This window comes from Cuculus canorus, chromosome 24 (genome assembly GCF_017976375.1).
Source record: "Cuculus canorus isolate bCucCan1 chromosome 24, bCucCan1.pri, whole genome shotgun sequence".
Lineage (NCBI taxonomy): Eukaryota > Metazoa > Chordata > Aves > Cuculiformes > Cuculidae > Cuculus > Cuculus canorus.
Window position 1 is genome coordinate 1,221,031 of NC_071424.1, and position 16,932 is coordinate 1,237,962.

Consider the following 16,932-nt stretch of genomic DNA (forward strand, 5'->3'; position numbering starts at 1 on the left):
TCTATTTTAAAAAATATTTCAAAAGATGAAAATCATACCCTTATCCTGCTTCCTCTGTCGTTCCTTTGGGCATCCTTTGCTGCGCTTGCTGCCCTTCACGTTCCTCTCCCATGAGTGGTGTTGCTGGTGAAAAGCCTGAAGTTCCCGTGCACACCGCAGAGGCTGTCGGGGTGGTTTCTGTCGATCCTCGACTTAAGAAAATTAAGAAGTCTTCGTAGAAGGTGAAAGTGACGGTGGAGGAAAGCGAGTAGAGAAGCTGATTCCATTCAGAAGGGATTGACCACCCTGCCTGGGGTTATGAAGCTAGAAAAATGACTTTTTAATTGAGCTCTAAGTGTTCCCTCCCTAGAGAGGGGCTGCTGTGACTTTACAGGCGGCTGAACCCAGGGCTTGATTTGGGTGGAGTATTTTTGTTTCGCCAGGTTGGTACCGTGCTGTGGAGCAGTGAGGTCCCAGCAGGAGCGTCTCGGTAAGCAGGGGTGCGTCCTGCCCTGTCCTGTGCAATGCAGGTAAAAGAACTGTTGATAGAACAAAGCTGCTTCCAGAAGCGCTCTGTAACCAGCCTGCTCAGACGCTGACGGATCTGCTTATTGACCAGGCTTATAAATACGCTTTCTATGGATTTCAGACTGTGAAACTACAAGGAGCGGTTTTTTCAGTGTGTGGGAGAAGCTCAGCTGAACGTTACGGAGACAGAGGACAGAGCTGCAGAGGACAGAGCTGCGCAGCAACATGGGCGAGGCTTTCTTTGTGTAAGGGAAAGTCAAAGTGCAGTGCAGAGCAGGGATTTAAAACCCCTCCTACCTTCCGCCGTGCTAAATGCTGAGCAAGAGGAACTGAAGGGAAAACATTCATTTGAAAGAATATTCCATATAACTATGTTCAGGTTGGAAATTCCACGTCGTGCGTCGCTAGGCAGAGCTTTTAGGTAAATGTGGTGATGCCACCATGGGAATTGGATTGCGGGAGGACTGACTGCAGCATCTCTGAGCTGCGTTTCCACTAGAGGCGTATCATTGCACGCTTATGCCGTGCTGGCTGTGTTGTCAGGGCGTTGAAGGGATATTTGTATTCAGAACAGAAGCTTAAACTTCCCCATGTCAGGAAAAAGCTTGGACTTAGCGCTGAGCTAATGCAGATGGCTAAAGCGAGGAAGCAGCGGTGACTTCAGGGAGCTGAAGCGCGGGGGTGTCTCCTGGGTGCCCGGCAGGCGGGTACCGCCGCTGCCATGGCTACGCTCCTGCTCCCTGAGCCAGCAGAATCCCAGCTGGGGAGGATGCTTGTCAGTGCCGAGATCGCGCTGCTGCTGGTGCTGCAGCTGGCACTCCGCCCTACCTGCGAGTGAGAAGGGGAATGAATGATCTGATTCTTTCCACCTGTAAAACAGGGGGATAATTTTGGTTCCTCGTCAAAATGTTATTTTTTCCGTCTAGAAAGATTAAACCCCCGTACAATGCTGATTCTGTGAAGCACTTTAAAACCGAGTGTGAATTTATTATTACCAAACCCTTAAGTCACGGGTAAGTTTTATGCAAAGTTCCCTCGCTAATCAGTCCTGCAGGAATGTCGTGCTGGTTGTGTCAATGCGCCCCTGTTCCCACTTTCCGCCGCTCGCACGGGATCTGTTTCACCCACTCCTTCAATCGATGCCTTGTTTGAAGTCTTTGGGGGCGAAGAGGGAGGGGAGGAAAACTGCTGAGCTTTCCAGATTGGAGACAGTTAAGGATGCAGAACGGTGACAGAAACTGTTTTTCTTTATAGCTTCAAAAGCATAAAATCTCCTTTCCCAGGAGGCAGGAGGACACAGTCTGGGCTGCATTTTGCTGCTCCGTGTGTGCACTGCCGTGAGGTTGGGCTGGGAGAGGGTCAGAGTTGCCTGGTGTTGAGGACACGGTAGGTGCAAGAGCTCACCGTCTCTGCCTAACGACAGACAGTGCAGAAATAACAGGACATGAGGGCATTTCTCCTGCTTTGTGTCTGATTGCCCTTACTCTGACTCCAACTCTGCTCCGCTAGAAGTGAAATCCTGAGGAGTTCTCCTGCACTTTGTTTGTTGTTTTTTTTTCTTTCCTTGGCTGCTTTTATTAAACCAGAAAATAAAATGCTGGAGCATCTTTGTAATTCATTGAAAAAGCCTGAAGCCTGATTTTGGAATTAGTTATTTCGAAAGTACTGGGGGCAGGCAGGGTACGGAATGTTAGACATGAGGAAGTAGAAAGAACGCCAGGAACACCGCACTGGATAGGAACCTGAGCTTTTTCTCCTTTAAAACTATCCCTGGTACCCAGCTGCAGACAGGCAATGTTCTTGAAGTGAACGCTGCAAATGCCTCAAAGCCGGAGATCTGGGAATGCCCCCAGCGTGTCCCTGCCCTTCCCAGGGATCCTCCTGCCCTGCGCCAACTGCAGCCACCAAGACACGGAGCCTGAGTTTTCAGATCTGCTTCAAAGAGCAGCTTAACTCGCTCTTAGATCAAGTTGATTTGCTATCTCTAAGCTTCGGTTAGAGCCATTTGGAGCTGAGCCTTCAGGCCCATCTCTTTGCCTGATCGTGACTGTGAGAGAGCAGCTCAGCACCTCCCGGAACCGGATTTATCCACAAATCCCCTCTTTGAATTCGCTGGTTATTTTTGCAGCTTTTACTCCTCGTGGTTTTTTATGTCAAAATTAGATTCAGAAATTTAACTGATTTAGCAAAGCGCGTCGTTGGGGATTGGTGTATAAATTCTACAGGGAAATCCGAAAAAAAAAAATGTTCATTTTCTTTTTGCCACAGCGATCACTGTTCCTATTTTCTTGTACAAAACCACAAAGTTGAAGTCTCAGTATAGGAAGCAGGAAGTGCTGAGACTCTCCAAAAGGACCTAATTCTTGTGAAATTTCTTTTCCAGTGTTGTCAATCAAAGGGACGTAAAACACAGGCTCCTGGCAGTTCGTTAAACCTCAGCTCAGCCAGCTTTGTCTCTTGTGTTGGCACACGGGGCTGCTGCAGAGCCCGCACTGGGAGCTTCCGTAGCTCCTGGGACATTCCCCGGCATCAGTGCTGCCACAGGGTGTGGGTATGGAGGTGTATTTCATACATGGAATGGTTTGGGTCAGAGGGGACCATAAAGCCCATCCAGTCCCACCCCTGCCATGGGCAGGGACACCTCCCACTGGCTCAGGGGCTCCAAGCCCCATCCAACCTGGCCTGGAACCCCTCCAGGGATGGGGCAGCCCCCACTGCTCTGGGCAACCTGGGCCAGGGCCTCCCCACCTGAACAGTGAAACATTTCTTCACAATATCTCATCTCGATCTCCTCTCTTTCAGCTGAAAACCATCCCCCCTCATCCTATCCCTGCCCTCCCTGATCCAGAGCCCCTCCCCAGCTTTCCTGGAGCCCCTTTCAGCACTGGAAGCTGCTCTAAGGTCTCCCATGGAGCCTTCTCTTCTCCAGGCTGAACAACCCCAACTCTCTCAGCCTGGCCTCGAACGGGAGGTGCTCGAGCCCTCAGATCATCTTTGTGGCCTCCTCTGGACCTGTTCTATGTGTGTGTGTATATATATATATATATATGTATATACACATAAATATGTATATAAAAATATATATATGTATATAAATGTGTATATATATGTATGTATATATTACTTCTTGGCTCGTCGCATCTTGCACAGACGCTGGTGTAACGACTGGCTTAGGACAACCAGGGTCCAGGCACTCCCATGGCTAAAATACTGGTTTTTACCATAAGGATTTGCACTCTCCTTTGACCGTACAAGACCAGGACTGTGAGAAAGTGGATCAGAATGGGGACGGCTGCAGAGAACAACTGGAACGTTTCATTTTTAAATGAGAATCCTTTCTTTGTGTTCATTTTCTATCTGGATTTTTAAAACATCTCATGATTCTAAAGCGCGGCCTGTGCTATTTGAAGAGTTATGTGCTATTTGTGTATTTTTGAGTGTAAACATGTCCTAATTATACAGCTACTGTACAGCAGAGTATTTAATGCACTGCAGCGTGGTGAGGATAAATAATGCTGTTCCGAGCTGCAAAACAAGAGATGAAAGAGCTGTAAAAAACGAGCTGTGAAAAATCAGAAACAAGTGGGAAAAATGACTGTACGATTATATAATATTTCACCGAGAGAGCAAATCTGAACTTAAATAATATCTTTATTTGTTTTGTCCCGTGCCCCCCTCGCAGCCCTGTGCATCATCCAGCGTGGAGGCAGACACAGTATTTGACAAGTAAAGTGGGGTGAGAAAGGTTAAGTGAGAGAATAAGCACAGTAGCAGCCTTTTAGTTTGTTAAAACAGATTGCTCTTTCAGCTGCCCGGGACGCAGAAGGGAAGCGCATTTCCATTTCGCCCTGTCTGGAGAGGAGCTGCTTGACAGCCTCTCAAATGGGTAAAAGATGCCAAACTTTTAGCTGATTTGGCGGTGAAACAATAGGAATTGCACCAGGGCTACGTGTGGAATGAGTTTCAGGTTTGCGGGGATGCATGAAGCGGGAGGACTTGGCTCATCTTTTGCACCGTAGACTTTGGTGTCATTCCGTACCTGAGCATTATCAGAATGCAGGCACCTAAAGATGCAGTCAAAGAAATAAATTGCCCACTCCTGATTTTGATGATTTTTTTTTCTGCCTTCACAGAAAATGAAGGAGTACCTGGAAGGCAGGAACCTGATAACGAAGCTCCAAGCCAAACACGACCTCCTTCAGAAGACGCTGGGAGAAAGTGAGTTGGGGACCCGCTGGTCACTATTAGCCAGGCTGTTGCACTCATTGAATTAGTCAGGCGGCGGCGGGGTGGAACGCTCTTGGGTTCCTGATGCGAAGTGGACAGCCTCATGTTTTATGAATTGACTTTTCCGATCTGTTTGATGGAGAAGCCAAGTGACCTACGTGGCTCTTCGATTAATCGTGAACAGAAAATGCTAAATGAATCACTAATATGCACCACTTATTTGTTGAAACGAAGCGTGTGCTCATTAGTTCATCCTGTCCTTTCCCTATTCCCGCACGTTCTGCTTCTCACTTAAGAATCAGTGTTGGAGTAAACCTTGTGACTTTGTTTACTGATCGGTTGGGAAGTATTGTCCTGTTAGGCTACTCAGAAGTTCATTTGTGTGGTAGTTCAGCTGCTTCTCACCTCTGTGGGTTCTGTCCAGACCAAGCTAATGTGTATGAGCACAGGCTTTCGTTAGGAGAGTAAGCAACACACTTCGGAGCATGTAAAATATGTTGCCTATCCAGAGGGCATTCGGCAAGGGGCAGCAGCCAGAACTGAATATGCGTTTGCTGTTGGTGTCAGAACAAAGGAAGATTTCTTTCCCTTCATGGTATGGGCAAATCCTGTTGGCCAAACACACTTAAACTATGCATCCAAGTTTCCATAGAAACCTGTCTGCCTCGTATTTGCAGAGGAGAAGGCTTTAACACTCTAAATGTCAGGTCAAAACATGGCTGGAGTCGTTGCTGGGTTTCTCTGCAGGAGCAGGGCTCAGGGTTTGATACGTAACTGAACCGGACTCCCCGCAGTTTATGGTGTGCAAATCTTCTGAATGAAAACTTAAACAGCGTGTGGTCTTTGAAGTGCTTTGCTTTCAGTTTAAAAATGCACTATAAAAATAAAATCCTTATTGCTACAGTAATTAAGAGTCCCACGTTTAGCAGCCCTAAACCGCTAGAAGGTAAGGGGAGGATGCTGCCGTTGGCTTATTGTTGAGCTTTATTGTTTAAAGTTGTTCATCTCTCCAAATGTCCTGTAGAAAGGGTGGGTGAAGCCAAAGATCTGTGTCCTCGGGGTATTTTCCTTCTGCCTCTAAAGATCTCGGAATGGCACCCGTGCTGCCCCTGTGACTAATCCCATTCCTGGATCATAGCTGACCTCTGCATACCGAGACCAATTTCCTCTTAACCTGCCTGCCCCTTGAACCCATCTCAAGCTGTGGTTGGGGGAAAAAGAAGAGGAAATTAAATGTGATTTCTGTATTGCTGTGCAGATTTAAAGGCGGCTTCTGTTTTCATCTGGTTGCTTTGCAAACCAGGGCTTGCGTAGTCACTCTGAAGGGACCCAGTGTGCGTCAGGGTGAGCTCCAGCAGCTTCTGAAAAAAACACGTTTATCATTTGTGGGATGAAAAGGGACTGAGAGAGGGAGGTACGACCCATCTCCGAAACAACGTTAGCAGGTTAATGGTACAAACTGGGGACCGTGCCTACGCTTATCCGTAAAATGTCACTTAATTGGGGAACAGGAAAATGAAATCCCTTTCACAAGTCCCTGGAGCATGGTTAGGAGCTTTAAAGAAAAATGTGCGTGCAGCTGTGGGTCTTCAGTCCTTGGAAATTCATAGGTTTGTTACTGGTTTTACTCTTCTTTGCCCCATCCGCAGGTGACATTTATTAGTCCTCTTGCAAATTACCTTAATCTAAAGATGACAAGTTTCCAGTAATAAAAATAGCAGCAAGTCTTCCTATCTACAAGTAATTATGTCCCTGCCTACTGTACACATTTGTCACCCTAATGCGGGAGCCCCTTGATGTTGCCACAGCCATGTAATTTATAGATATGAATATTCTATGATGGAAATTGGACAGATGGCTGGAAATCCTGCTTCGGAATAACATTTTCATGTAAATTATGTGCTGTTTTGGCTTTACGTGGGGAGAGGAAAGTGGCTATCGAGATGTGTTCAACTAATCATCAGCCATCAGCAATTAGACATTTCCCCAGTTCATTCTTCAAGCTCCCCAGGAGCAGGAAGGCAATGGTAGCAAAGCTGGATTTTCAGCTGTTGTAAATCAATGTGATTTCAGTGACGATCATAGAATCATAGAATAGTTTTGGTTGGAAAGGGACCTTAAAGCCCATTCAGTTCCGCCTCTGCCATGGGCAGGGACACCTCCCACTGGCTCAGGGGCTCCAAGCCCCATCCAACCTGGCCTGGAACCCCTCCAGGGATGGGGCAGCCACCACTGCTCTGGGTAACCCGAGCCAGGACCTCCCCACCATCATAGCGAAGAAATTCCTCCTTATGACCAATCCAAATCCACCCCCCTCCAGTTTATACCCATTGCCCTTCATCCTATCCCCACACGCCTTTGTAAACAGCCCCTCCCCAGCTTTCTTCTACCCTTCAGGTACTGGAAGCTGCTCTAAGGTCTCCTCAGAGCCTTCTCTTCTCCAGGCTGAACAACCCCAACTCTCAGCCTGTCCTCATATGGAAGGTGCTCCAGCCCTTGGATCATCTTTGTAGCCTCCTCTGGACCCGTTCCAACAGCTCCATGTCCTTCTTATACTGAGGGTTCCAGAACTGCCTCTCTTGCTCCTTGTTGTGCTGTCTGAGAGTGATGCCGGCGTTAGCAGTAGCCGTTAGCTTGGCCGCTTCCTCGCAATCTCAGTGCAAGTTAGTGAAGTGTTGTTATAAATATGTTTGTGGAAAATATCATTAAACGTCTGTCTCCCGAAATAGCTCGATGCCAGCACGTTTGGTCTGTGGGCTAACAAATCCATGAATGTTTTCAGTCTTAGGAAGTGGCTTTTATAAAGTAGAATCTCTCACCCTGCCATTCCCCTGGGAAGGGGAGGGAAGGAGAGGTTGACAAGCCCAGTTTTTTTGGCAGCAAAGCTGACAATTAGAATGCACAGAGAACTCATTTTCAAAAACAATGCTTTCCAAAGAAAGAGTCCTCGGGCAGCCCAAGCTGTTTCCTGCCCTTTCTGGTTGGCTGCGGCAGAGCTGGGGCGGCAGGGATGGGCTTTGGTGGCCTCCCCAGCGGTGCTCCTCAGGGAGGCGGCTGCTGCCCGGCTCCCCAGACCTACCCCAGCCCCCTCCAGTGTTTTTTCTCCTCCCTCTCCTTCCAAAACTGGCTTTACAAAGCCATTGCAAGTATTTTCCCAGTCCGCTCTTCTTAATGCTGTATTTCTTTGTCTTCTTAACAGGTCAGCGGACTGACTGCTCCCTTGCCAGGTAGGTATGGCTCAACGGATCACTCCTTAAGGAAGACCTGATGCAAATTGCTCACTGCCGTTCTGAAAGAGGGGAGATGGAGATGAGGTCTTGGGAAGAAATGTTTTGCTGTGAGGGTGGGGAGGCCCTGGAACAGATTGCCCAGAGCAGCGGTGGCTGCCCCATCCCTGGAGGGGTTCCAGGCCAGGTTGGATGGGGTTTGGAGCCCCTGAGCCAGTGGGAGGTGTCCCTGCCCATGGCAGCAGTTGGAACGGGATGGGCTTTGAGGTCCCTTCCAACCCAAGCCCTTCCACGATTCTATGATTCTCGATCAGTTACCAACACAGGATATGCATATAGAAAAAGTTATTAATTTAGCTAATATATAACCAAATTCCTGCTGGTGAAGATGGCTTTTAAATGCCATTGCTGTTACCTACGTCATTGCAGGGTAGTGGCAGAGCTCATACATGTGATTAGTAACCTCTGGTCAGCTGAGTAACGAATGTTCCTTGCGATTCAGTGCCTGAGTAAACACCTCTCCCTGCCTATCGCTGCGCTGGGCGGTGGCTGCAAGTGTGGCCCTACGGGGGCTGGCAGGGCTGCCTGCTCCAACGGGTTGGGAAACCACTTGGGGTTAAAAATAAGCAAGAACGGGGAGGGAAAGGTACAGGAAGGTCTTCTGCTCTTTCTTGCCTGGTTTAATCTAGGTCAGGAAGGGGATGGGCAGGTGAGGAAACTTTCATTTGGTGTGGTCTGCCAGAGATTTGGGTTTTAATAACCCACTTGTGTTTGCACAAGGGAGATGGATCTGCAGGGTACGTCCACAGAGTTGGTGTACAGGGCTGAGCGATGTAAATCAGGGAACTCTTTATCCCGTTGGTGTGCTCTACTCCAACGTGGAACTGGATTGCGGCAGCCGAGAGACCCTGGAGAATGAACTTTTCCTTTACAATTGGGAGCAATCACAGAGCCGTAGCTAAGCTTCTCCTGACGGGGTTTCTGTAAAACATAACAGATCTCCATCTCCCAGTTGATGGATTCAAGGGGCTCTGCTGGGCATGAGGAGCTGGAGCAGAGCCTGTGCATCATCCTGCTTCGTTAACAAAAGGAAGGTGATTACTACTGATCTCGAGTCATTACTACTTTTCACATTCCTTACAGCAAAGCACAGCTGACAGGTCCTAATTAGAGCCTGACATCTGTAATAATAAAATATTATTCATCATGAAACAATTTTAAATATCAAAGAATCATTACTGCTAGTAGTTTAAAAAAGACCTTATTGTCTCTGACAGCCCCTGGAATCTGATTTCATCTTTTTTCATTCAGCAGTTTTGATTTTTATAAAAGGAATTTCCCCTGAATTAACACATTGTACAGTCTTTTTAGAAATCACACTTCTAATCACCTTATTTATAATTCAGCAGCCATCTGCCCTAGCAGGGAATTGGCTCGAGTGATACATTAGGGCTTCATTTTTACAAGAAACTATAGGAATTTTAAACCCCGGTAATAAATTTTGAGGGGAAAAATCCTGGCAGAGCAGGGCTTTTTCCTCTTTTTCTACAATTAATGCCTCCCAATGTGAATAAATAGGACTATGGCAGTGTATACTGAAGGGGCTTAGCCTGGCTGATGCGTGCTGGGGCTTGAGAGGGAGTCGTGTTATTTATTTATCTGAAGTCTTATCAGAAACGCTGATAAAGACGCCGTGATGGCAGCCGTGACCAGCACAGCGGGCACCAGCACGCTCCCAGCTCTCCCCGCTGGAGAGCGGCTCTTTGGGAGAACAGCTTTGTGCAATTTAGAACAAACTTCATCTTCAACGAGGAGCTCGATATTACAGTTTTCCATATGGTTGGAATTAAAATGTCGAGGGTAATCTTTTGTCAAAGCAGTGGACTCCCTGGTGTCTGTTTCAGGTTTTTAGCGTTTTAAAGTCACTTAAAATTTTTCTGCTGTTCCCTAAATTGAATGAGACGAAGGCTTTATGATTGACTTGTGTATCTGGCTCCTTCCCTCCTCCAAAATACGGGTGGTTTGGGATGCTGAAGGAATGAACCAATGATAGCAGAGGATTATCTTGACTTTTCTGTTCTGTTTTTCCCTCCTCGCCAATGGGCTGATCCCATCAGCGGCAGGCGCAGCTCCACCGTGAGGAAGCAGGTAATGACCATTTCCCTAAGTAATGGAACAGGGATGTGTGTGTAGAGAGAGATGGAAAGCAGGCAGGTGTCTATGTCCTTCCATCTCGCTCTTACATTGACCTTTTCAGTTGTGTTCAAGCAGAACTGGTGTCTGCTCACCCAGTAAGAGAGATCAATAAAACGCGGATCCACAACCTCGATCCATTTACTTGGACAAAATGCAGAAATAATATTACTGTCTTTTGGCAGACCTGGAACCAAAAATGCCAAAACAGCACTGACTTTCTGGACACAGAGATGATGACTTACAGCTTTCGTGCTGTTGTTTCTTTGTTCTCTTTCCCTTTATTTTCCTTGAAATCCTACATCAGTGCCATTAAACCGGTGACTGCTCACTTAGCGTGCCTTGGTGTAATAAAGACGTACAACAGCGATGCTTTGTCTATGGCTGTGGTGGATAATCTGTTACTTTTAGTACCTGATGAGCTAAAATGCGTTTCTGTGAGATATTTGAGCTGCTCGTGACAAAAGAGCAGAGGTCTGATTCGATCCTGGAATTGCTCCTATTTGAGATATTTGGGGATCAGTCCAGAAAGTGAACACATCTGGAACTGCATGGAAGCAGAACGTGGCAGATGAGAGGACAGATTTGTTTTCCGTCCCCCCCACCCTTCCTTCTGCCATCACTGCACCCTGATTGCTGCTCTTGTTCTTGCTCTCGTTTCTCTTTGCGCAGGACTCCTCACAAGCCATTCCCCTGGTTGTGGAGAGCTGTATACGGTTCATCAGCAGGCACGGTGAGTTTACGGACAAAAGGCATCCTGTGATAATTCCATAAAATGAGTGGTGATACAGTAGCCTTAAAAACATTCGGAGGAGCTTGGGACACGGTGCTTGTGCAGAGGAATCCTAGAGGCTGTGTAAAGAAACCATCCCTGGCTGTATTGTTGGTGTTGTGCGTGTGATCGCTTTTCTATATGGTTATTGCAAATAACTGACCTTGCAAATGTTGTTCTTCCGACAATATCCCTTTGTTCCCTGCAAAGTAAGGTTGCCATCCTTATGTATCACTCATACCTCACCTCCACTCACCTCGCTTGGAGCTTTGGGATGTGGCCTTCACTGACAATCATCATGCTTTTCCTAGAGGCAGTGGTATACTCTTAAGTATTTGAATGTAGGAGGTCAACTAGGGAATTCACTGCTTGCCTCCTGCTGCAATGAGATGATTTATACCTCTTTCAAAGGTTAACTTCACAGCCTTGAATGCTGTAGAAGATTTTATATGTTTATTGTAATTTGTTTTCATTTTTAATCGGTATCATTTGTTAGTGGCATGTGAAGCAGCTGGTAATTAACATACGTAGAAAGAGGTTGAATTTATCTTCATTAACCAAGACACAGAGCCATGTAGCGGGGCCTGTTTCATTTTCCTTGTTTAATTGCCAGTTTAGAAACTATAATCTAGAGGTTCATTCTCATCATCACTTGAAGAACCAAGCGCTATAATCCTTCATGGAGGCTGTGCTTGGGCATTGCTGGAGAAATGATCGAAACCACAATGCCGCGTGAACCAAACCAGGGCCATCGGCAGGTTTTATTTGTTCATGGAATGGTTTGAGTTGGAAGGGACCTCAAAGCCCATCCAGTCCCACCCCCTGCAGGGACACCTGCTGCTGGATCAGGGTGCTCAAAGCCCCATCCAACCTGGAATTTTTAGACTCGTATTCCTGCGTTAGCTTAGATCCCCAGCAGAAAGATTTTCCAGCAGACTCGGCTGATACCTGCTCCGACAGTCAGATTGCAGCCTCACAGGTCCAGTTGGTGATTAAGAGGAATGTGCCTTTATACAACAAAATGTAGGCAGACGAACTGCTGGAACTGCCTGCCTGATGCACTTACATTGCAGGAATGAATTTTCTTGGAGATTGCCTGCCTGACATTTCTAAATGCGTTGCTGCGGAGGTGTGGGATGAATGTCATTTTCATTCTTGCTTCTCTGCGCTTGAGATTGTTTCTTTTCACTGTTCTAGCTGTGTGTCACAGCTACCAGCTACAGCCACGTCCTCAATGGTTTCACTGCGCTGTGATAACAACAGTTGCAGAAACAGAGGGGAAGAGGCCACGGGTGCTTTCAAGAGAGCTTATTAGCTTATAGCCTAAATAAAGCAAGGATGTCGCAGTGTGTCCTGTTTCAGAAAGTCTACAGCTAAAAGGCTGGAATGAATGAATAAGAGATGATTTCTTTCCATGAAGCGTATACTTCGTTCATTATTTGATTCGTAACGGTCGTTGGTTACCTTACACGTACCAACAAAACCCTTGCGATAGTGTGTTCCATTTTATGCTGGAACATCATGTCTACATGGTAACTGGGTTTAATAGAATCATAGAATAGTTTGGGTTGGAAGGGTCCTCAAAGCCCATCCAGTCCCACCCCTGCCATGGGCAGGGACACCTCCCACTGGATCAGGGGCTCCAAGCCCCATCCAACCTGGCCTGGAACCCCTCCAGGGATGGGGCAGCACCACTGCTCTGGGCAACCTGGGCCAGGGCCTCCCCACTCTCATTGTGAAGAAATTCCTCCTCATGTCCAGTCTAAACCTGCCCGTCTCCAGCTTATCCCCATTGCCCCTCGTCCTATCACCACGAGCCTTTGTAAACAGCCCCTCCCCAGCTTTCCTGTAGCCCCTTCAGCATCGCTAATAGTTTTTAGTAGGAACATCTTAAAGCCTCTCCTAACCCTGTGACGGCAGGTTGTGCCGGGGTAATTAAATGCCTCCTTTTCAATGGGCCGATTTGCTCTGGGCCTTTGTGGTATTGCTCTCACAAAATGAACTGCTTCATTGTGTCGTTGGCCATACTTCACTTCTGGCTGATGTACTGTTAGTTTATGACTTTCTGTGGGTTATAAAATCCTTGGGGGATCCTTCAGGGTAAGAGATAACAGGCATGGCTGTTATAACCCAGTTATTCTGTCAGTTTACAGAGAAGGGTTCATATTTTTTTCCTCCAGGGTGCTGAGTTTTGTTTTTACGTATTCTGTATGTCTATAAGAGAAAAACAGCCTGTAGAACAGCGTACTTTTTCTGCTGTTGCGTGTGTTTCCTTTATCATATGTTATCCTTCATCTAGTTGATGAAGGTGCCAGCTTATCTTATCTTACTCTTACCAGCATCTCTTATTATTGTCTTCCAGGTTTGCAGCATGAAGGAATATTCAGAGTGTCTGGGTCACAGGTTGAAGTGAATGACATAAAAAATGCATTTGAGAGAGGTAGGGAAGATCTATTCCAGCGTCTCGGAAATTATTACCAAATGCATGAATTTGTTTAAATATTCCGAAAGGGCCTGTTTTGAATGCAGCTTCTATATTCTGTTCCTTTGATTTCTGTTTCCCAAGTGAGTCAGGCCCAGACACTTCCCTGGCGCTCATTAACCTTGAGTACTCAGTTGTTTGCCATTATGCATTCTATCTTGTAGAGCGTCGGTATAATAAATACTCTGAATTCAATCTTCTGCCATGTCTGATAGCTTATTGATTATTTGTAACACTGTAGGATAATAGAGGATTTCATTATTGGGTGTGACTGCATTTTCCTGCCCTCTCCCCCCGGCTCTTTGGGAATAGGCTGGCTGCTAGGGAATGAAATGTCATGTTTTCCGTGTTCTTGACGCACAGCTTGTTACATTTATTCTAAATATCAGCAAGTGAGAGAGTCAATTTCAAGACGCTTAACTTGACAGAGCTTTTAATAGATTTGATTTTTCTGTGTGAAGAACCATTCCATACAAAGGCAAAGAACGGCTGGGAGCCTCCTGACTCATCAGCTTCTGCCTGGGCTCTTCTGCGTAGCAGAGCAGGTTCAGAAGAGCTTGTTCTTCAGGCTGTTGTAGGATCATAGGATCCTTAAGTTGGGAAAGACCTCTAAGATCATCAAGTCCTACCATCTCCTCATTCCTGCTTGGGTCACTGAATTGATAGAGCTGGTGTTAATTCCCTGAGCAGGTCACTCTCCAAGAATACAGTTGATGTGTTTCTGTGCTTGCTGTTGGGAGAGATGAGGAGTAATTAATTAGGCACAGCAAGTTTAGTTTGCTTTTGGGAAGAGAGGAGTTCAGTGGACAAGGTATGTGAAACATGGCATCTGATTCCACCTGTCTTCATTGCCATCTACCTGAGAGTTAAATGCGCAAGAGCAGAGGGAGCAGAAGTGCGTAACATAAGCTGCAGGTAAAGGTTTGGTAGCAGGTTCAAAGATCCCCTTTTTAAATGAAGGAAATTGCCTGTTCTTCAGCATTAACACGCAGAAATAAAAAGGATTTCCCCCCCCCCCACCCCTTCATCACACTTGTCTCTGTAAAGCATGATATACAGAACTGACAAAGTTAACAATAACGTCTCTGCAGTTTATTACTTCATCCAGAACCCTTGGTGGCAGTTAATATCGAGGATAATGCTCCGGTTTGTAGTGGCCCATTTATTATCTTGTATGTTATTAAGATAATACGCAAGCTTTGGCAATTTCAGTCACATAATGGATATATATAGCTTCAATTTGAGGATTGCCCCATCATTAAATCTAATTATATCTGAAAGAGAGTTTTCCCTAGGGACCAACTCCTTAAGTGGGCATCTTTTCTTTTGTAACACAGACAAGCTGAGGCGTATCCGTAGTGACAAATTATCTGTCCCATAGACACCCCCCCCATCCAAATCATTATCGGATGTCTGCATCCTGCTGAGCCGAGTGCGCGATGCTCAGTGGCGTCCTGCGCGTCCACTGCATCCCTCTTGGCACCGGTTGAGTTTGCATAAAGAGCTGCTCCTGGACTCGAGTAACGTGCACCTCCAGGGTGGAGCTGCGAGATTCACACCCTACCACAATATCTGGAGCGCAGAGCCTGAAAGTGTTACTGCTGCTCTCAGAGCATCACCAGCCTCTGTGGGCGAGAGCCGGGTGCTCCAGTGTCAGACGGATCTGCCTGCTAGAAGGCTGTCCCAGGTCTCCTGGGATTGCTGTCAGGGCTTCCCGTCCCGACTGATCCGCGGGGAATGTCTCTCTCCATCTCACGCTGGTTGTAGTGCAGTTGGAGTAGGTGGGGTTAACTTTGTGCTGCACAAATCCTTGTCTCCGGCTGAGGTGCGTCCTTCCGGTCTGATTCTTTTCTCCAGTATTCTGATTTTTCTTCGCTGGTTTTCTTTGCTTGTCTTGAAGGGGAAGATCCATTGGCTGGGGACCAGAATGACCATGACATGGATTCAATAGCAGGAGTTCTGAAGCTCTATTTTCGAGGGCTGGAGCATCCTCTCTTCCCCAAGGATATCTTTCATGATCTGATTGCCTGTGTCAGTAAGTATGTGAAGATCTGTAAAGAAATAGAAATTCGTTTTTCCGCTCTCGTCTTCCACTTTCTTCTTTTCCTATTTTCCCTTTCTCCTGGCTCCAAAATAACCTTCGTATGGTTGCTGTGTTTGGGTTCGTGTTGCGATGGTGTCTTGGGCTCTCTTAGCCGGGGCCTCGGCGTTTACCTGGTCACAGCCCTGCTTATTCCAACAGTGATTTTCTTATGAATGAGCAAGAAGATAAAAACAAATAGATTTTAAGGGTGGTGTCATGGATTTTTCCAAGACATTGCTTCGTGACCAGATTCTTTTGAAACAGAATAAACTAAAAACCTCCGCTTATGAAATATAATCTTAACAAACTCCTATCAGATTGTGTCAGAGATGCCCTTGCAGGAGCACAGGTTTCTTGCCCGGCGTGCTCTCCCAAGAGCTGATGGCTACGGGCTGCTGGGACGCCTGCTGCCGTGCTTCGGCGTGCTCTCTTTAGAGGGCAAGGGGGCAGTCATACACCTTTTAGCTCCATAACCACAAGGAGCACCTATTGACTCTTGTTAGAGAATATCCATCACGAGGGCAGTCACAGTCTCATTGTTAACACTTTTGATGGTTTCTAAAGGTGATTCTCGTGGGCAGAGGGTTATATGTGTTTTTTGGACATGAACAACCTCATTTTAGCTGGCCTGACTATTGCCACATCATTCAGATGAATGATTCTATTGTCCAAGTATTGAAATGGCCTTTGCAGTGGCAGCCTTTGAAGTAAAGCAGAAGATAACTGCTTCTAAAATGACTTGTGGTTTTCTCCTCCTGATAAATGCATTTACAGAGTTGAATTCACATTATATGAAAAGAAAAATCTGCTTCCAAATAAGTTCTCCCTTCTGAGATGATTTATTCTGCCCACTTATTTCTCAGTAGGCTGCTGCACACAGAGCTTTTTGCCTCACCCTTTAACTATGTTAATTTTTCTTTGAGTGTTACGCAATTTCTTTTTTAAACACCCACCTTTCTAAGCCAACTTGAATGAGCTTTTGTGCCAGAACTATTGGAGCAGATGACATCCAGTGCTCCCACGCTAGGAAGGATCTTACAGTGGAGTTTCACGTGTTCAGGCCCTTCGTTGTCCAGGGCTTTGCCAGCAGGTTCTACAGCCTTTGCGTTTCCATGCCGGGGAGCCCTGGAAGGTCTGGGAAATGGGCAGACCCTTCCTTCCTCCTGCTGCTGCTCTGTTGGGTGCCCTTCTTAATGGTTTGCACAGGAACCATCATAACATACTGGTTTGGACTCAAGTAGTGCGGACGTGGCAATACGATGACTCTGTGGTGCTCTTTCTTCCTTTCAGCAATGGATAATTTACAAGAGAGAGCGCTCCACATCCGGAAGGTGCTGCTAAACCTGCCCAAGACCACTCTGATTGTAATGAGATACCTCTTTGCATTCCTCAATCAGTGAGTATCCCCGAGAGCGCCGTGTCCCTGCTGTAGTACTTGATC

General features: G+C 46.6%; 1 protein-coding gene across 6 annotated transcripts in view; it reads left to right on the forward strand.

Annotated features, from left to right (window-relative positions):
- Positions 1 to 16,932, forward strand: part of SRGAP2 (SLIT-ROBO Rho GTPase activating protein 2) — a 104,499-nt gene that overhangs the window by 67,511 nt on the left and 20,056 nt on the right. For all 6 annotated transcript variants that reach the window (XM_054087404.1, XM_054087405.1, XM_054087406.1 and 3 more), the window contains 7 exons: positions 4,641 to 4,725; positions 7,934 to 7,961; positions 10,079 to 10,109; positions 10,827 to 10,887; positions 13,289 to 13,366; positions 15,309 to 15,443; positions 16,782 to 16,887. In XM_054087404.1, coding sequence (XP_053943379.1) covers positions 4,641 to 4,725; positions 7,934 to 7,961; positions 10,079 to 10,109; positions 10,827 to 10,887; positions 13,289 to 13,366; positions 15,309 to 15,443; positions 16,782 to 16,887 — 524 coding nt within the window. The remainder of the gene's footprint in view (positions 1 to 4,640; positions 4,726 to 7,933; positions 7,962 to 10,078; positions 10,110 to 10,826; positions 10,888 to 13,288; positions 13,367 to 15,308; positions 15,444 to 16,781; positions 16,888 to 16,932) is intronic.